Source organism: Carassius auratus, unplaced genomic scaffold (genome assembly GCF_003368295.1).
Source record: "Carassius auratus strain Wakin unplaced genomic scaffold, ASM336829v1 scaf_tig00019392, whole genome shotgun sequence".
Taxonomy (NCBI): domain Eukaryota; kingdom Metazoa; phylum Chordata; class Actinopteri; order Cypriniformes; family Cyprinidae; genus Carassius; species Carassius auratus.
The window spans coordinates 190,328-212,869 of NW_020524956.1; the positions used below are offsets into that span (position 1 = coordinate 190,328).

At 35.6% G+C, this 22,542-nt stretch overlaps 1 protein-coding gene across 1 annotated transcript in view; it reads left to right on the forward strand.

The window, feature by feature from the left end:
- The first annotated feature begins 5,316 nt into the window (after window positions 1-5,316).
- The window catches only part of LOC113076249 (receptor tyrosine-protein kinase erbB-4-like), a 148,110-nt gene continuing 130,884 nt past the window's right edge, over window positions 5,317-22,542 (forward strand). The window contains exon 1 of the mRNA XM_026248908.1: window positions 5,317-5,661. Coding sequence (XP_026104693.1) covers window positions 5,583-5,661 — 79 coding nt within the window. The 5' untranslated portion in view covers window positions 5,317-5,582. The remainder of the gene's footprint in view (window positions 5,662-22,542) is intronic.

The following is a 22,542-nucleotide window of genomic DNA, read 5'->3' on the forward strand; positions in this document are numbered from 1 at the left end:
GCAGATTTGTTTTTATGAAAAGTGGGCATAATGATCATATGCTGTGTTCAAGTCATGATGGAATGCTCAGATTTATGGGTCACACATAGACATCACCAAGCCATATTCACCTGTTGGGAACCTTGGGGATTTTCATTGAGCTGCAGCTTTCTAAGCATGCCAATTAAAGAATCATGTCAATAGAAAATTAGTATTGTTCATCATATCCAGTTTTTCTTTTTCTTGTTTTTCTTTTTATTGTGCGTGTGTGTTTGTTTAGTTTTTTTATTTTTGTATTATTTGTGTGTTTGTTAATTTTTCTTCTTCTTCAAAATTAAGAAATTTTGAATGTTGATGGTGCAAATTAATTCTATGCCTAGTGTATGCTGTTAAAAATAGTGATAATACTTGTTTAACCACTTTTTTACATACCACAGCACAGTTCCTATCATTCTCTGTGGCAGCATGATGAAGAGAAAATACAAAGAAAAAGCATAATTTAAACACCTAATGTTTATCCTTTGTGCTTCATTTTGTTGCATTAGTGCTAAAAAAATAAAAATAAAAGCCCCTTGTTTTTTTGTCAGAAAGTGAATGTGAGAAAAAAAAAAAAGAAAAAGTAAATGGCTTAGTGAATCCATTTTATTTGGACGTAACTCACTTTGCACATCATGTTGCAATTATGATTTCTGCATTGTCCTTCATGGGAGTGGGCGGTCACTTATTATTATTTTTTTTCCCATTTCCATGGTAACAGTTACTTCTCTTTTCCTGAAACTTTCTTCTTATGCATTTTTTTTTTTTTTTTTTTTTTTTTTTACCAAATTTATAATGCCTCCCATTTAAATTTAATTAAACATTTAATCATCATCATTTAATCAATTAAACAATTAATCATCAGGACAAATTAAACAAAGTATTCTCTGTTGGCCTGGATGACTGAGTATCTCCACAGACATATTTGTGTTCAGTATATAACATAGTAACACAATGGGACCTGGGGTCTTTTTTAGGGCATGGGGATGAGGATGTGTGGGGTCCTGGTGAGGGGGTGCTTAAGGCATTGATTTCCATTACAACTGCCCCAGTGTGCAAATAGCAAGTTCTCCACCAAGACGGGGTTGATGTTTGCTTAGCGACAAAAAGCCATACTGGTTATTTACTCTGCTCAGCACTCTACTTGGTCTGTTCATGGCTGTGCATCTTTTATATATACCATATTCAGATCAGACTTTAGGTCACAGGTTCCTTGGAGGTGTTTCATTTTTTATAACAGCTGAGACCAGTCCACCAGATTTGTTTGATATCCTCGGATGTAACATTATGGTTTGTATTCAGTTAAAATAATATTTCTCTAGAATAAACCCACTAACAAGAGAATGAAAATCAATTACTTATTTAAATATCCTTCAGATCCAAACTATAAATACAGAATAAACCTTGATATTGTTGTCTTGCAAGAGTAAAGCAAACACTTGTTTTGCTTTGATCTTTATTAAATGCATAAAACTTTGCTTTGAAAGAATTTGAATACAAAATGATACCAAAAAAAGAGAAAACTAAAGCCAAGGGTGAAGATCAATAAGTAGACTCTTATGTATTTACAGACCTTGCCAGTAAATGTGCACCTCTCTTGACCTTCACCTCAAAGTCTTAAGAGCAGCAAATGCCAAGGAATTATTGAGTCATTCTTCCTTGTATGAATGCCCCTGTTCTTTCCTAAGAGCAACATTGGAACATATTGATCTGCACAAAACACCACAGTGGCCATCATCAGTTCAACATGGAGCTGTAGAAGGACATTTATTTTATGTGTGTTTTTGTTTTTTGTTTTTTTTTGTTTTTTTTAGAGTGCACATGAGTGTATTTGGCTGGTGTGAATGGATTTTTTTTTTCCTGAAATAGTTGTATTGATATATATGATGATTACAATAAATAAATAAATTAATAATAGGAAGATTCTCAAGACCTGCACATATTGCAATTCTGACTTTTTTCACTCTGAATTCTGAGTCAACGTCTTAATTTATTTATTTTCTGCCACAGAATTATAATAATTTTATTAATAATACTTTTTTCTCATATTTGTGGTTATGTATCTCACCATTTGGACTTTTCTTCTCAGAACTGTGAGAAAATTGTGTCTGAATTGTGAAATTCTGACGTAGAAATAGGCTTCCATAATAGCCATTGTTTTCTTTGCACAGAAGAAATAAAGTCATAATGCTTTGAACTTGGAATCACATGAAGGGCGAGTAGAAAATCCCTTCCACTTGACCGTACAACTTCCCAAAGTTCTGGTTTTCTTATAGGATTTTTTTTTTTTTTAACCTGGTAATGCACCAGAAAAACATGATTTTAATGCTTGTGTATTTATAATACTAAAAATAGTGAATGATAGACTTTAACCCCCCACTTTAACTCCAAACACCTGCTCTGATGTAGATCATGGCTTACAGAGGGAATTGGTTTTGATCATGCTGAGTCACCATTAAGAAAACATTCTTGATTGTAATGTGAGGGCCTCTAGTGGTTAGGGACTGAACAGGTTAATGAAGTTCAGCCTGACTCAGATGCATGAATTTATGAGGTATCAGTGTCACAGTGCCACATTATATACAGAAACCATCCCATACAGAGAGATCATAACTCATTTAGATGCTCCTTAATATAATTTTAAAATCACTCTTGGTATTAATAACTAAAGATCATGGTAAGACTGTAATAGGAAAATTTTACTTTATTTTAATTATATCACGGCAAAAAAAGATATGGATATAAGAGTGTGAATTTTTAAGTTAATAATTTACACGTTTTATTTGAATAACTTTGTCATATTTTCCCAAATTAATTTGTTTATAATATATGGAGCCAAAAGAGTCTCAATAAAGATAAATGCACACACTACATTCACATATGCACACACAGGATTCATACATGCACACACAAAATTTAAAAAGCACAGAAGATTCACAAATGCATTCAAAATTCAGAAATGCACACAAAATTCAGAAATACACACATAATTCAGAAATGCAAACAACATTTACAAATGCACTCAAGATTCACAAATGCACAGAACAAGATTCAGAAATGTATTTCTGATGCACACACACATATATCTTGATTTACAAACTGCTTGCGGTCTGTGAACTTCACTGCATTTGTGTGTGAATTTTGAGACTCCTCTGACTTGGCTTGACATACAAATGCATGGAATGATCAGCAACCAATCAGATGTCTCCCTTCTTTTAGCCAATCACAAGAACGCACTCCACGTGGTTGTTTACTTATAAGCCAATCACATGAACGCGTTCACACAGCCTATTTATCAAATTGTATGGAAATACAGATGTTTAGATTAAAATTCAGGTTTATTTTTTATTATTTTTTTACAAAATATAAATTTAAAAATGTCTCAATACATATAGCTCAGACTGTGACTGCAGAAAAAAAGTTAACCATGGATTCATAAATTTGCAATAGGCAATTATTTCATTTTATTGAAATATTTTAATGAAAGTAAAAAAAAAAATTACACCTTTTTGAATATTTTAAGTATTTCTAAATATTCTTTTGGATGCAATATAGAAGTCACTTTAATTATAATATTCGGTCCCTACATGAAGAGAGAGTCAGTGGTCCTCTGAGAGAGGAAAGTGACTCTCTGGCTGCGCAAAGTGAGTCGCCACTGCGTGAGGAAAGGGAATCGTTCGCTCAACTTCACTGGGTGAGGAAAGTGAATCGTTCGCTGAGGAAAGTGAGTCGCTCGTTGCGTGACTCGTGAGGAAAGGGAGTCGTTCGCTGCGAGAGGAAAGTGACTCTCCTGCTGCGGAAAGTGAGTCTCCTGCTGCGCAAAGTGTGTGTCCGGCTGTGCAAAGTGAGTCGCCGGCTGCGTGAGGTAAGTGAGTCGTTCGCTAAGGAAAGTGAGTCGTTCGCTGCGTAAGGAAAGTGAATCGTTCGCTGAGGAAAGTAAGTCGTTCGCTGATTGGCTTACAAGTAAACAATCCCCCACGTGGGGTGCATTCTTGTGATTGGCTCAAACAAGGGAGATATCTGATTGGTTGCAGATCATTCCCTGTTTAAAAGGCATTTGTGTGTTGAGCCAAGTCACAGGAGTCTCAAAATTCACACACAAATGCAGTGAAGTTCACAGACCGCAAGCAGTTTGTAAATCAAGATATATGTGTGTGTGTGCATCAGAAATACATTTCTGAATCTTGTCCTGTGCATTTTTGAATCTTGAGTGCATTTGTAAATGTTGTTTGCATTTCTGAATTGTGTGTGCATTTCTGAATTTTTTGTGCATTTCTGAATTTTGTAAGCATTTGTGAATCTTCTGTGCTTTTTACATTTTCTGTGTGCATTTGTGAATTTTGTGTACATTTGTGTATCCTGTGTGTGTATTTATGAATTATGTGAGTGCATGTATGAATCCTATGTGTGCATATGTGAATGTAGTGTGTGCATTTATCTTTATTGATACTCTTTTGGCTCCATAATAATAGGCCACCTGAAGATGGTTGTGTGTTTCCTTTTGAAGCTATCATTGTATTTATGTACAGCAGAAGTTTTCAAGCTCTGATCCGGGGACCTTTAGGAAGCTGCAAGGAAAAAAAAAATTAATAAAGAGAGAGGGGGAGAAATAATATATTTTTATAATATATTTTGACATTAGCGTTTCATTCTGCTTTCATTTAAAGACTAGAAATCATGAAAGTAAACTGTAAATTAAGCAAGAAAAAAAACATAAAATTGACAGACCTAGTTTTTATTGATAAACTGAAATAAATAAATAAATAAATAAATAATCCATTCACGTTTATGCCTCGTTTATTTCTAGGTGTTCTTCTTTGCAATGCATATATTTACCACGATAGTTTGTATGTGCGTTTCTCTTACCCACTCTTGTCTGTCAGTTTTATTATAAAACAAAACTTTCAATATAAAGCTGCATTGGAACAATATTTACAGTGCTATACAATTAAAATTGAATAATATTAAAATAATTATTTTGATCACTTGTTTTGGCTTTAGATAAAATTACTGATGTATTTTTTATTTTTTTTATTTAAAAGACATATTTAATTTTGCAGATATCATATTGTCTTTACAAAATTACACAATTTTACAGATGAAAATATATTATAAAGGGAATCCCTCAAGAGGATCATCATATTTGGGCATGACAGAGTTTAAAAGGCGCTGACTGAACAACACTGAAAACAGGTGTATATGCAAAACAGTTGTTGGTGGGCGTGGCCTCGCTTTTTATAGGGCCTCTTTTGACCATTCATAATTCAGATAGGCGGTGTTCAGCACAAGGAGGGGCGTGTCTTGACGCTTAAACCGAAGTTGCGAATCTGTCGAGGTAATTAAATGGTTACAAGTCCCTCAATCCGGATAATCAGACACAATTACTTTTCAAAAAACTAAAACAGAGCTTAAGCAAACACGTCCAGCTGTGTTTATTGTAACATAATGTGCTCTGAAACGAAGACGTGAGTGTGCGCGCTGGAGACGCAGTCGCTGGACTGTCAATGCCCGGATTCTCTATTGATAATGCTAATGTATGGAGATATAACTTCTTAAAATAAGCAGAAATGTGGCCGGCTCGCTTTCTTCTCTTCTTCTGCCTCGTCGTCATACTTGTGGTGGTTCAGAGGAGCAGCGGGCAGTCAGGTGAGTGATTGTACCGGTGCGTAAAGGGTCTTGGCAAGGTGCGCACTTGTCTACTACTTTGCTGCACTATGTACTACTTTGCTGCACTTGAACGATCGGAGATTGAAATGCTCCAGTGTATACTTAAGGTGTAGGCTATCCATCGACTCTTCATGATGGCCAGAGTAGGAAATCAATTGGAATCACACATACAAGATTCAATGCAGCACCATCTCTCTTTGTTAGTCCAGTGCTTATTTTGTAATATTATCAAATTAGTAGTCTAATATCTATATGGAGTACCAGGTAACCTGGTTTCATCGATACTTATAATTTCTTAAAACAGACTGGCTCATGTTAGTTCAATATATTTTTGTAGCAGATTGAATTTAATATTGGACATGATGGTGATGATTTACAAGTGTTATGTGGATTACTTATAATAGTCTTGCTTATAACTTTTGACCAAGAGTTGGCACTGTCACCAAATTCATAAGGTGTTGTCAAAGAGGACGTTGTGCCAACAGTGTCACAAAAAAGTTTTGTGTCAATACACCAAAGCTGAGATACAACCTTAGTCTGGCATGTTTGCTGTCAAACTTGATAACATGTTATCAGAGAATGTTGTATTGTAATATAAAAAAAAAAAAAAAAAAATGATATTTTAGTCCAGCATGGTTTGAAGATGATCTGGAACTAATTTGGTGAACATCCAACTCTGAGGAGGAGTTAGAAAAAGTAGTTTTTAATACATTTCATAATTGCTGATGCCCAATATGGCTGACCTTCGGTCATGATTTTAGACCTAACAATTCAAAAGTTAAAAGCAAAACCAGTAATTGGCACCGTACACAAACTGTTTAGGGATGCCATTGATAAATGACAAGATTAGTTTCATTATGCCACAGCTTTGCAAAGATTTGTTATGTTAGGCTTCCTTGTTGCTAGATGTGTTGATGTGTCACATGAATGATTTGGTAAATCAGACTGTATATTCAGTTTTGACGAGAATAGTCTGACGGTGATTTGATCCAAATAATATAAAGTTCAGGTAAGTGCTGTAGCTGGAATTTCTTTTTTTTTATGAGATTGAAAATGGTGGAAATTACATGACTTGGCATGTTCAAATGAATAAGGACATATATATATAATGTATATGTGTATTTTTTTTTTTTTTGGCCTGTTGGTGGCGCTTAAGAAAATGAGATAGCACTGGAATCCTGGGCCTGTATTCATGAAGAATCTTAATGCAAAAAGTAGCTCCTAGTAACAAAATTCTAAGAACATTCTTAGAAATGTGGGCGTTTACTCTTAAAATTAAAGAAAAAATCCTAGTAAAGAAAAAAGTAATTCAGAAAGCATCTTAACCCTTAAAAGAGGTCTTAAGGTCAAAATTGTTAGGAGCACAGACGAGGACTTTTAAGAGGCTTAATAGTTTCTTTAGCAGAGGAGAAAATGGCAGAGAGACGAAGAGGCAGAAGAAATGTGTTGCAGACAATGGATGACAGTGAGTTGATTAGACGGTATAGATTATATAATAATTTATAATTTAATATATAAATTGAAGTTATCACTACATTACAATATTTGGCAACTGGGAAAATGCAACAATGCAATAGTGATGATTTGAATAAACAGTGACAAACAATTACAGCATTTTCAGAACATCTTATTGTGTCACAGTTCATTTAGTTTCCACTGGACATTCCCACATTGCAGGCTCAAAAAACTGCATTTATGAATATAGCAGGCTTATAGGTGCGCACAAGCAGGGGGAATGAACCATTAATAGTTTGTGCTATACGCTCCCATGTCTGCTTCTTGTCCCTTGCTGTGACACCTGGCCCGAATTTTCCTTTACGAATGGCCTTGTGTTCATCCACTAACTGGGCTAACAGTAAACACTGTTCCTCTGTCCAGTTTGACTTTCTCGCCCTTCTTGGTTTTGATTCCATGTTTGATACATTAAAACTAACATTCAAACCGATACTTAAATAGGACAGCAATCACTGTAACTGGAAAGAGTGGAACAATTTTTTATCATTCTACAGTAAGTCAATCAAATACCTTATAGAAAGTTAAAAGCATGGTAAAAAAAAAAAAAAAAAGGATTTAGATACACACATATAATGTGTGTTTGTGTGTGTGTGTGTGTGTGTGTGTGTGTGTGTGTATTTGTGTGTGTGTGAGAAAGAGAGAGAGAGAATGGTCAAATAGGATACTTAAAATCACTCTTTTTTTCCTTCTTGGACAACCAACCAATCACAGTCTTCAAAAGATTGTCATACATAGCAACGGGGTCAACCCCGCCTCCTCACTAAGATGAAATCGGTCCTGAATCGTTCTTAAGCTAAGATTCCTACGTAAAAGTTTTTAAGCTAAATTAAGAGTTTTCTGAGAGGATTCTTAGAATCTTTATGAATACGGGCCCTGGAGTCTGTGTGATACATTTCACAACCTTCTAGCATATATGGATCTATGGGTTGTCAGGCATCCAGTCAGGGGAGAGTTAATTTCTAATATGTCTATGCGCGTAAAGGCGCTAGGTGGAACGCAGCGCGGGAGTGCGCTCAGCGGAACGCGCATTTCCTGCGCGCTTGGCATCGAGCTGCATGCCCCTACGCTGTGTTCAAATAGCTGCTCAGCATATTTCTGCATCTCTACTGTGAGAAGCAACTCAGTGTTGGCGGTGCATGAATAAAGTTTTGTTGTGCAGTGTATGAACAAAGAGAAAAATGGAAAGAGGTTATCATGACACAAATATGAGTGTTATGACGCAATACGGTGTCAAGCATGTATTCAGGGAAGCAGACGTGTGTACTGTTGGTTTATGTTGCTGTTCTTATAATGAATATAACGCTTGACGGATTTAGAAAATCCCATCAAAACATGTTCATAATGTACTTTACCTTAAAACGAAATTGTGATATTGTTTTCATGAGAATTAATATTTCCCATTAAATTTGAATTTTATTAATGAGATTTGGGTTTTATTACCATTATTCTTAATTAACATTTTCATCTGTGTATTACAGTAAAAATAAAGTAAAAAATTGTGATGATAAATAATCAATCATCTGTGATTATTTGAAACGGTCAATATTGCTTTAGATCAAATTTTGTTCAGATACAGTATCAACTGAACAATTGAATGCATCTCTGCTTGGAGTGCATCTTGTATTTACTAATTAAATGATAAGGTGAAGGTCAATTGGAGGACTGTAAGATCACAATAGTACCAGCATGATTTCCAATCACTGGAGTCTATTTGTGGAGGGCTGAATTTAAAATCCCTCATGCAGGAAATTCTTGACAAATTATTTCAGGGTCACCAGGTTTCATATTTTTGCTGTTCATTTCTCCCCCCTGCATGTCTTCCTTTATATCAAACTTCTGCTTCAGCTCAATTTCAGCAGATAATTGACACAAAACCTGACCCAGGTTGAGATGTGACATTTAAGTTTTAAAGGATACTGACTCTGGAATGCAGTCAAATTATTAATCAGCGTCAACTTGGATTAATCTCCCTTTGAGAGCCACAATGAGTCTCCCAGTAATTAAGCTTGTCATTGATATGGTGTCTAGACAATGAATATATTTTAATGAGAAGGAAATTTTGTTTGCAATTTCATCCAAGCTTAATCCTCTTATTAGTAATTTATTTGTCATGAAGTCATAACTTTAAATGACACTTGTTGTCCATGCCTTTCATTACAGGGACATTTACTGTAGTAACATGGACACTAAATGATTAATAATGTGTTGTGCAGTTTTTTTTTCCATGGCAGCAACAAAGTGTATAAAGTGCGTTTGTGTGTTCTGGTCATTTGAGTGACAAATGTTTTATAAACAAGGCCCAGGTAGACACTGGATTTGCACATCATTTGCTATTAAAACATGGAGCGGTTCCTGTGATAAAAGACTCCATCAAAGTACTATTGTATCAGATTTCTTTTTTTTTTTTTTTTTTGTAAATCAGTGAATATATGTTAACTAAAACAACACAAAACATCAGTATTATAGCTCTGCCCACAGCACGCCTCCAGGAGCTCAGCTTTTTCCGGAAAGAATCGGAAAGCTGTATTTTTCTTTTATAAATATGATAAAACTAAAGACCTTTTGGATATATGAAGGATCCAGTACTAGTCTATAGGTACTCAAGATTGACATGAGATTAGGTGAAACTGTGTATGTTATGTACTCTTTAATCAGCAGCAGTGCTAAATCCGGAAGCGGGTATACTAACTTGCCGGCAACCTGCCAAAATAAAAGCCTGCTGATTTTAAGTTTGAATATGATGAAAAGGCTTTTATTTATTTTTAGACGCTTTTATCCAAAGCGACTTAAAATTGTGGAATACATTAAGTGATTTTTCTTAAAGAGGCAAACAAAGAAAGTCGTAGTAAATATTAGCATTTTATTTTTAAGTTTACTATAAAATAAATGTATTTAATACTAGGACTGCCTTTGTGCAGTAATATTATAACTTTTATTAAGTCATTTTTTTATAGTTATATTTAATGGGTCACTCTCTATGCAGTCTGAGAACCAAACCAAATCTCCAGGTTCTGTATGTATGCATTTATTTATGTATGTACTGTATTTATTTGCTTATTGGTTATTATATATTTTTTTTTTTTTAAATAATACTTTTTAGCATTTTATGTGTGATATAATTTAAACACCCAACATTTTATTTGATTTAAAAATGTATTTGATTTTACTGGACATGATATTGTGAGAATCACAAACATGGTTTAAAAATGATTTGTCATGTATTCAAATTTAAAATTATTATTAAATCATTTATAAAATGTTCTTCTGAAAAGTTATGAAAGCCTTGATCTTTCTAAAGTGCCTGGAAGCAAACATCATGAACGTGTCAATTATTTGGTGTGGAGTAAACCACTAAGTCAATTATAATCTATAGGATAGCCCTTTTTTAAAGGATCTTAAGAATAGGCCAAATAATTATATTTTTCTCTAGCTTAAGGGGTTATTGTTGTTTTTTTCACCATTTGACATTCTTCTCTGAAAACAATCATCTGCTGGACTCTTTCTGTGGTTGTAGCATGGCATCTGTACTTTTGTTTCCAAGACATTTCACGAGTTCACCCTTACATCTTATCTGAAGGCGAATAGTAGGCATATTTTGGCGTGCTGTCCTGGGGGAGGGGTCCGGGCCCGGAGCATAGCCCGAACCCAAATAACTCCCCCTATCCCCAATTTGGGATAAATAGATTAGAAGTGAGGAGTTGGGGTGGAGGAGGGATGCCGAAAAACTGTCGTGGGACAGGAGGTAGGAAGACTGGATATATATACACGCTTGTGTGCTATTTAAGATGATTAGCTAAACGAGATGCACCTGTGCCAAAGTGGATGATTATCTGATCGTGCTTCTCCCGAACTTTGTTAATAAAACCACATTTCCCCTTCCTTCTTCTTCAATGTATCCTCACTGTCTCTCAGACTTTTTTCCATCCTCTCAGAATTGTTTGGCTCAGTGTCTCTCCTTCAGCTGTGATGTGTTACTTCCCATGCTAATGTGATCATTAATACAAGCACACACACACACACACGCACACACACACACACACACACACACACACAAACTGCATATAAGGACAGCTCAAGTTTTAGCCTGGATTTTTTGTTGGTTTTCCTATATCTGATTTAGCACAATTAATTTAATCTGAGTTTCAAATATAAAAAAAAAAAAAAAAAAAAAAACGCAACTCCATATACTCCAATGTTAAATGATGATTATGCATTTACTTGAAGAAAAATTCTTGAAATGAGTGATGGTGAAAATTGTCCAATGTGAGTATTTTTCCAAAATCTGAAAATGTTCATTTTTGGGGGGTTTCTTGAAGTTGTTTTTTACTGAAGTTGTCATGCAACTTTTCTGTGTTGGTGTTTACTTTATTTGACTAGCTTCTATGAAGTGACAGATAAACTTTCTATATATTCTATACTTTTAGTATATATTAGTTTTATTGGATCCATGGCCTTCGAGTCAACAAGCAAATATTAGCCTTTGTATCCCAACTATCCATGATTATATGGTCAGTTGCATTTTATTATTTGTATTCAGGATTGTTTGTCTCTGCTGTCAGACTTGTGTGCCTTTTTGGATCGCGACTCACTAGTTTTAAAAGAAAAGAGAAGAGAGTCGTCTTGGGGCAGTTTATTGTGAAGTAGCGTGGTGTTGTGCAGGGTGGAAACACTGTCCACTTTGTCCTTTTAAACTCTTCCTTATGCACCAGTGACCTGTTATAAATGAGCTTGTGCTCAGAAATGGCAGCTGTGGTAGCGGATGGCAGAAAAGGTAAAGAGGGAATGAAGGAGAGAAAGCAAAAAGGAGAGAGCGATAAGCATTTGTACTCCAGCATATCTGTGTCTTCTTGTGTCCATCAAGCCTTATGGCCTTACTTTTTTTGCTCTGTTTAGGTGAGATAGAGGGCAGATGTCACATCGCAACCCTATAGAGATATCAATGCAGTTTCTCTCAGTTTAAAGGTTCATAAAACTCCTACTAAGACGGTGGGGCGATAGTGAGTCTCCTTGGATTACTGGTTCAAAAAGACCTTGTGTGAAACTATAATCATTGCTTAATGTTCTCAGTGGAGAGCCCATCACTTATTTCACTCAGAGCAGTGGAAGTTTTGGATGAAAGGATATCAGCTTTCATCAACTTTATTGTGAAGTGAGAAGTGTAATGCAGACTTAAGTTAGAGTAGATGCTATATTTACTGAGAATATTTACTGATATATATACACACAAACACACATGGTTTTACTACCTATATATAGCTGGCCACTGGCAAATTCTTGGGGTTCGGCAATGAGTACTTGTATTGTACACCATTTTACTATTTGAATCCATTTCTTATTTTATCTCTCTGGGATATCCAGGACCTGGAATGATGGAACTTGCATGTAACTGCTGGAAATGGGCTGCACATTGCATGAATGTAATTTCACACACATGAATAATTTAATGTTTCACAGAACTGTAATAACCTGGCTGGGTGTACTGTCTGAACAAGAGCTGGATGTTATATATATATATATATATATATGTATACAGTAAGTAACAATATAAAAACCTTCATAGTAACTGGAAGAAGGAGGACCGGAACCAATGGACATTCAAATTAAGCTTTAATGATAAAAATAAACACAAAACAGCGTGACAGCCCCTTACAGATGACTGCCATGCACAAACAAAAACCAAAACACAAAATAAAGTCTAGGCCTGGTCCTCTCTCGTCCTTCACTGTTGTAGCTCATCTTTTGTATCCTTCCGATCTCCTCCGTGGGACTCCAGACCGGTGAGTGGCACAGGTGTATTATAAATGTAATACTGTGATATATACTGTACTTTTACAATAATATACAGTGAAACATACAGTAAAATACTATTTTAGTAATGCTGCTCACCCCTAGTCTGAGCTTTGCATCATCACCATGTGCAGAAGAGATGGTAAATTCTGAGCATCACTGATGCCATAGATGTGTGTTCTTTTATGTGTCAGTGAAGTAGGTACATAGAGAAGCATCTTTATCATAACTGTATAAAAACATCAAATCTCAGTGTCTAAGGCATACTGGAGAGCTGTAACAAATTGATGTCCCTAATGGCATCAGTTTGTGTGAAAGATGGCATTTGTGCTGTACTTATGTTTTTATACTTTTGTCTAGCTGTGCAGAAAGCAAGAAAAGCTTCTTTTTTTTCTGTACTGAGAAATTTTAGAAAACAAAATTTTTGCACTGGTTTCTTTAAATATGTTACGTGTCTGTTTTATGTGTTGGATTTATGTACAGCAATTGAGCGTGAAATTACAAACTAGTGATAGACTGATTTTAACCAAGGCCAGTATTTATTTTTTTTTACTTTATTTATTTTGCTCTATTCATTTTTATTTTTTTTATTGTATTTATTTATTGGGGAAATTATGAAAAGTTGAATCTTTATTTTACTTCAGTAAAAAATAACAGAATACTTCTTTCTCTCTTGATTTACTCTTTTTAATTGTTGCTCTTAACAGAAGGAAATGGTTTGAATAGAGAGGTTTATTAGGGTGTGTGGTTAACATCTCTCACCTGCCATCTGTGTCTGTGTCATTTTTAGATTTGGAGCAATTCTCAACGATTATTTAGTGTGGGTTTAACACTGAAGAAAGCTAGAAGAGAAAGAGATACTAACAAATGTAACACGATCATCTGACATGAAACAACATCAAAACTGCAACGTTATGGAATAAAATGACTGATTAAGAGGTAATAATTACAGTCAGGCTTTGGGGTTGATCGACTCCATCTACATTTCGATTTTCATTCTTAATCCAATTCATAGAGTTTTTTCAGCTTTTTGTTCAAAATGTTGTTTCTTTATTTTTTTATGAAACACATTAGGTGTTTAAAAAAATCCATGAAGCTAGAATATATATTTTTTTTTTTTACAAGCAGATACTCTGTTCAATTCAATTCAAGTTTATTTGTATAGCGCTTTTTACAAAACAAATCGTTACAAAGCAACTTTACAGAAAATTATGTTTCTACAATATTTAGTAGTAGCTAGTAGTTTGTGCACATTTGACAGGATTTTAGAAAAACTAAAAAATAATAATAATACAAGACGTAGTCAGCTAGACGATGAACTATCAATATTATTAATTAAGTTATTATATGATTAAGTCACACATTTAGGAATAATTGTTAGTTCTGTTTGTTCATTCAGGGTTAGCATCATCTGAGGTCCTCTGAGGGTCAGCATCATCTCTTCTCAGGTGTTCTGGATCCAGACTGGAGCTTGTGTAAATCCTAGTTACCACGGGATGTGAATCCCGTGGCAAAACATAGAAACAAAATACAGACATCATTAGCATAGCTGCTGATCCAACAAAGTAAAATTAGTTTAACCCAAGCTAATGAATAAAAATGCACCTTTGATCAGATGCAACTACACTCACAATTAAAAAGATACATTATTCGAATGCTTGGCGAAAGAGATGTGTTTTTAATCTAGATTTAAACAGAGAGAGTGTGTCTGAACCCCGAACATTATCAGGAAGGCTATTCCAGAGTTTGGGAGCCAAATGTGAGAAGGCTCTACCTCCTTTAGTGGACTTTGCTATCCTAGGAACTACCAAAAGTCCAGCGTTTTGTGACCTTAGGGTGCGTGATGGGTTGTAACGTGGTAGAAGGCTAGTTAGGTACGCTGGAGCTAAACCATTTAGGGCCTTATAGGTAAGTAATGATAATTTGTAACTGATGCGGAACTTAATAGGTAGCCAGTGCAGAGACTGTAAAATTGGGGTAATATGATCATATTTTCTTGACCTCGTAAGGACTCTCGCTGCTGCATTTTGGACGACCTGTAGCTTGTTTATTGAAGAAGCAGGACAACCACCTAGAAGTGCATTACAATAGTCCAGTCTAGAGGTCATGAATGCATGAACTAGCTTTTCTGCATCAGAAACAGATAACATGTTTCGTAGCTTGGCAATGTTTCTAAGATGGAAGAATGCAATTTTTGTAACATTGGAAATATGATTTTCAAAAGACAAATTGCTGTCTAATATAACACCCAGATTTCTGACTGTAGAGGAAGTTACAGTACATCCGTCTAGTTGCAGATTGTAATCTACAAGATTCTGTGTAGTGTTTTTTGGTCCAATAATTAATATCTCCGTCTTATCCGAATTTAATTGGAGAAAATTCTTTGTCATCCAATCTTTTACATTTTTAACACAATCTGTTAGCTTAGATAATTGGGAAGTTTCATCTGGTCTCGTTGATATATATAGCTGAGTATCATCAGCATAACAGTGGAAGCTAATTCCGTATTTTCTAATAATATTACCAAGGGGCAACATGTATATTGAAAATAGAAGGGGACCTAGGACGGATCCTTGTGGCACTCCATATTTTACTGATGATAAATGAGATGACTCCCCATTTAAGTAAACAAAATGGTAGCGATCGGACAGGTAGGATCTAAACCATCTTAGAGCCTGCCCTTGAATACCTGTATAGTTTTGTAATCGATCTATGAGTATGTCATGATCTATGGTGTCGAACGCAGCACTAAGATCAAGTAAGATCTTAGTTCTTTCTTTGGATGATTTGTATGTTCAGATATTCATGTAACAAAATATATACTAATTAAAACCTAAATAGGGACGTAGTAGTATACTTAAAGTATGATGTAGAGTTCACTTAAAGAAAACTTATGAGTATACTTGCAGAATAAAACTACTAGACTAGTAGTTCATGAGACTATACTTCAAAGTGTACAAAGTATTTAATTAGTAAACTATTAGTCTACATATAAGTTCACTTTTAGTATACATGCATTACAAACTACAAACATAGAGGTAAACTAGTTGTACTCAAAGTGTGTCTACTGTTATACTTAAAGTATACTTAAAAGTATACTTTTATATACTAGAAAGTGGGCCATTTTAGTCCCAATGAGTATTGATACAGTACACTTACAAGTATAATATAGAACACCGATATTTGTATACTTGCTACATAAACTTATGTATGCTGTCACTTACATTACTTAAGTATACTTAGTAAAATAAACTTAAAGTATACTACTTTTTCTTAAGGGACTTTCTGCAGCTGGATGACAAAGGTCTGAAAAGTCCTTTGTAACTGAAGGAGAAACTTGATTTAGCCTGATTTTGGGATTATCATTACAGGTTTTTGAATGGCCTTTTTTGACTTTGCTACCAATCAAAACACCTTAGTAACTGGACAGCAACACCCCGGCAGGGACGGACTGGGACTAAAAATCGGCCCTGGACTTTGACTAGGCCCGGCCCAAAGCAATTGGCGCGCGGAACTTGACAACAACAACAATAACGCCTGGCATGAGTGTCACAAGACTTTAACTGTGGCTCATGATACTATACTATCCAAATTATAGCAATAGCACTGATGTTGACTAGATGTTGTGTTAAAATAAAAAAAAAAAGAAACCTCTAGGCTGTGACTATCTGACTTGGGGCGCTTAAAGTTATTTAAAGTTGAGCTGGTCTTTCTCTGCTCTTGGTCTAAGCTCAACCAGAATAAACAAATGATGAAATGCATTAAAAAAAAAAAAAAAAACAGGTTTTATTCCAAGATAGCATGGAATAGATTATAAAATATTATGTTATAACAGCATATTATACAATCTATTCCATGCTGTCTTAAATTGAATTTATTACTTAATAATCTTAATTAATTTATGCAGTAATTAATCTTAGTGCACAAATAATAATGTCACATCTAAATGAAAATACACCATTACAAATGTAACTTATGTATTCAAATCTTAAAAGTTTGTAAGCATTAACTGTAACGTTACCAACATTTTTAAAAGTAAAAGCACAACATATTTCTTAATATTAGCTACTGCATGTGGCATTTTATAGCTAAAATGTTGAAGCTTATCTGTTTTAACAACTGTAATCATTAAAAATGTAGCAACCTGAATATCACTCCCTAACATCATCTCTAGCAAGTAACTCTCTTTCTCCTATCATGTTCCATACTTGGATCTGGATCTGCCTGTGGAACCAGCTCATCTTTCTGTCCCTCATCACTGGTGGCATGTTGCTGCATAACTGTCTGGCTCACTTCTTCAATGCTGCTAATATTTAACTGCGAGGTGCTGCTGCTGTCTATGCTGCAATATTTCACCCACCCTTTTCTTTCCGTTTTTTACCCGCGGCCGCGTTATGCATATTGTTTGTTTATTTCTATGCTTCTTCAATCGAACGTCTTTGCTGATGGTTTCTTCCTACTCTTCCACTTCTTATTCTCCTTACTTGGCGGCCACGGCCCGACAGTAAAAGAAAGAGTGCAGCTGGCATCCAACTTAAAGGTGCATTGCTGCCACCTACAGTACTGGAGTATGAAACAGATTAGTGGGGAAAAAAACAACAACAGGTGATGACTGCGTGCATGGTGGGTCGAGAAGGGTCTGGCTGCAGACTTGCACTTGCACTCTCAGACTTGCATTCTCAGACTTGCACTCTCAGACACTTGTGCTTCCGCTAGCGACGTCACTTGCAGTATTTATTATTATTATTATTATTATTTTATATTTATTGATAACTTTTTGTTTGAATCTTTCAACATTTTACAACAGTAACCAGGTGGTGAAGACAAGAAAAAATAAACTAAATTGCAATGTAACTCGCAATCGCTACTTGCATTCTCAGACTTGCATGCTCAGACACTTGTGCTTCCGCTAGCGACGTCACTTGCAGTATTTATTATTATTATTATTATTATTTTCTATTTATTTATACGTTTTTCTTTGAATCTCTCAACATTTTACAACAGTAGCCAGGTGGTGAAGACAAGAAAAAAGTAACTAAATTCCAATGTCACTTGCAATTGCTACTTGCACTCTCCGCTACCTGTGAAGTCACTTGCAATCAACACAAATCTTGCTTGTTTCCAATGGAGACAAGACGCTGTGGTGGTGACAAAACGATTAAAACTAAATTAGTAGGCTTACTACTATAAACAAAGTCTTTCGTTAAGCGTTTTCCTCCTGTAGAAAAAACAAAAACAAACACTTGATATGGCATAATGTATTATGATACGGTAAGTTCAATAAAAATACCAAATTCAATATATAGTTATTATTTAATGTACAACAAGGCAAGCAGATGGCTATGAACACAATGCGCACGCTTAATGTGGCCTAATAACAGACTAAGATGATAAAGACAATTCATAGGCATAGCCTATATGTCTTGTTGTTGACTCAACGTATATACAGACCAGCAAATATGAACGTGCATTAAAGGGGGGGTGAAATGCTATTTCATGCATACTGAGTTTTTTACACTGTTAAAGAGTTGGATTCCCATGCTAAACATGGACAAAGTTTCAAAAATTAAGTTGTACATTTGAAGGAGTATTTTTGTTCCCAAAATACTCCTTCCGGTTTGTCACAAGTTTCGGAAAGTTTTTTTCGAGTATGGCTCTGTGTGACGTTAGATGGAGCGGAATTTCCTTATATGGGTCCTGACGCACTTCTGCCGGAAGAGCGAGGCTGAGCAGCACAGACATTTCACTGATCAGAGCGAGAGCGTCGCGAAAAGTCACAAAAGAAGTGTGTTTTTGGTTGCCAGGGCAAGACAACCCTGCACAGATTACAAAAAAAAAAAAAAAAAACAGAATTAAGGGACCAGTGGATGGAGTTTATTTTTACAGAGCATCAACAGAGTTGTGCAAGTGTTTTTGTTTGTTCCCTGCATTTCCAAGATGCTTGTTCACAAGGCCCAGTTTGATGACGGATTTGCGTATCGTTTATTTCTTAAGGATGATGCAATCCCAAGGAAAAAGGGTCACGATCGTGTTTTGGAAAAACATTTTCAAATATCTCTGCCTCCTTGTTAGTGCGTCCCCTCCCATGCCAGAGACCCGGGTTCGAGCCCCGCTCGGAGCGAGTCGTTGCTGCTGCTGCTTTTGTTCAGTTTCAGCCTCTGGATCTGATTCTGGATCATAAATAAACGGCTGAATCTGACTGTAAGCCATGGTTTTTTTTGGATGAAGGGTTTTCCCTCACGGTAATGTCACAGCTTCCACATGCTCTCAACGCAAAAGCCTATTCGCGCTCGTGATTCTTTAGCTCCGCCCACACTTCGCGCCTCCAGTCGGTCATGTTTTTCCAGCAAAAATCGGTACAGACTATCTTTCTCTTATGAATATAATAAAACTAAAGACTTTTTGGAGTTATGAAGGATGCAGTACTACTCTATATGTACTCAAGATTAACAGGATATTGAGTGAAAACGAGCATTTCACCCCCCCTTTAAGTGATTTTAAAAGGATCAGCTCCGTACAGGCAAGCAGACGAGTACAGAACGCAGTGCGATAAATTGTACATTAAACATTTTCCTCCTATAGAAAATCATTATGAATAAAACACATAATGTAGCTTAATGGACAAAGACAGTAATATAAACGAGTTGTGGACAGTTTATTCTATATGGAAAAATGCTTAACGCGTTGCATTTATTCACCACCACAGCTGCTTGTCTCCATTGGCAACAAGCACGATTTGTGTCGATTGCAAGTGTCGCAGGTAGCAGAGAGTGCAAGTAGCGATTGCAAGTGACATTGTAATTTAGTTAATTTTTTTCTTGTCTTCGCCACCTGGCTACTGTTATAAAATGTTGGGAAATTCAAACAAAAAGTAAAAAAAAAAATCAATAAAATAAAAAATAAAGACTGCAAGTGACGTCACTAGCGGAAGTGCAAGTGTCTTAGAGTGCAAGTCTGATAATGCAAGTCTGAGAGTGCAAGTGCAAGTCTGCAGCCAGACCCTCTTGGGTGGGCCGGCCCGCCGGCCGCCCTAGAGTACTGGCCGTTCTGTGATTCTCCAGATCACACAGATGGCCAGTCCGCCCCTGCACCCCGGCAACTACTCACGGCACGGCAAATGGCTGGCAAATTGTTGTCTGTTCACTGGTCAAATATTTAAAGATTTTGGTTATAGTCCAACACTGATTCTCTAGGCAATGCGATCTTCATATGACAATGATAATTTTGATAATGGTCATGATGATATTCATTATTATGTCCTTTGTGTATGTGCTGTGACTGACAGTTCCAGCTGTTAGAATGGATGTGAGCAGCCCTGTAGGTGACTGAGGGAAGAAAAACAATATTTGTGCACAAGATGCCATTGAGAGATACAGTATGTAGCATCATGGTTACTGAGGTCTGATGATGATATTTAATTGTTATATATAATTTTCAGAGGAACAATGATTTGTGATATTATTTCATGCTTGCAGACTGGGAACATGAATATATTTATTTATGAGATTAACTAAATGTATTTGTATATTATGTTACAAATATATAAATTAAAATATTAAAAATAAATGTTCATATATGCAAATATATTTTGGATAAATGCATTTTTGCTTTTCATAAAGATCATTGTTCACAGTTTTATTCAGGATAATTTGCCCCCAAATATTGCCCCATGTATTATTATTATTATTTAATGACAGTTGAGAACCACTAAAATATTTGCATATATGTTATATTTTATTTTAAATGATAAAGTATTTATACACAATTGTAGTATTTTGTACAGATTTTTTTATTTTTATTTTTTTATAAATAAATAAAAAAACATTTATAATTTTATTCTGAATTATTTTCTGAATTCTGAATTTAAATATTTATTTATTTATTTATTAAAACACAAACAAACAAAACAAAAATTTTATTGCAGAAAGAGAATCACACTTGATTAGAGAAATGGGAAAAGTTTAATGGGAATTAATGAAATATATATATATTTTTTTTTTAAAGTGTGCATTGAGGTTATTAGAATTTAAGAGGAAAATGTACTTAATTATAATGAAAATAATGTCACAATGTAAAATGTCAATGGTCCTCCTGCTGCAGTGATATTTATTAAAACATGATATATTTTTGGTTTATTGTTAGAAGGGAGTATAAACACCCGTACAGAAGAGTCCACACTGAAACTGCCTTCCTAATTAGGCAAATTTACTGGAAATCAAAATGGAAATTTAGTAGCGTGCACGGCACCACATGTTTTGTGCCGAAGTAGCCTGTGCTCATTTGCATGACAACACATGTTTGCTCCTCATTATGGACAGCCCTGACAATATGTTGCCTGATTGGACAGATTGCTCATCAGGAGAATCCAGGTCTTGCTAGTCCACCTGGGACCCAGTATCATTTTAATGATGCCTCTCAGCATTCTGGAAGAAAATACATAAGTTCTGTAAACTTAAACACATTTGCATGTATATATTATTTTACTAATTGTACATATATATATATATATATATATATATATATATATATATATATATATATATATATATATATATATATATATATAATGTAATGTAAAAATATTTATTTGTTTACTTTCTTACTTTAGTTTTTGTACTGCTTTTAATTAATTTGTATATACATATATTGTAACGGGAGGAGCAAACCACAGACACAGTTGGGGTGGCATCAGGCCTTGGAGAGGCTTTTATTAACATAAAAATAACCAAAAGGGAATACGTTTCCAAAGAGGGTCCAATATAAACAGGGAATCTGGTGTTCTCGTTGTGCTGCGGGTTATGCGAAGGTCAGGTAGGGCTCAGGAGGGAAGGGTCCAGGTAAGGGGGCGAGGGGCAGCGGCTTCTTCCAGCAGCTGCATCCATCTCGCTGCCCGCGGCGCTTGAAGGGACTAGATGACCCGGCATCCTGGCCCGACAACTGTGTAATGGGTGCGGTTCTCACATGAACACAAGGGTGGTGATTAAGGGATGGGGTGACGATTATAACTGGGGGGGGGGGGGGGGGTTCAGAGCTGATTCATCACAATATATATATATATATATATATATATATATATATATATATATATATATATATATTAGAGGTCGGCCGATATATCGGGCCGATATTTGTCATTTTTATATATATCGGCATCAGCCGATATGTCGATATCCGTGTTTATTAGCACTGATTTAAAGTCAGGCACGTCAGCGGGCAGCCCCGTGTTTTTGGTACAGTGGAAAGTGCTTTTGGAACTTTTGGAAGATTCAACAACAGTCCTGGGAGATAAAGGTAGTCAGAGAATTTCACTCTATGTAAATGGGGTGGAGAAGTTGGCAGCTCTCACAAACACTGCAGCGTGATTGAGGGCTACGTTACTCCGCCCCGCTCACAGACAGCAGTGTGCTCCGAGAGACAGCTGTCCTGGAGCTGCCCAGAATGGTGAATGACATTTGTTCGGAAGCATGGTTTGATGCAGACATTAGCCATGTTTCCATGATCGATCGTCATTTAAATTAACAATCAATTAATAACCTTAATGCTGCAAAACATGTCTGC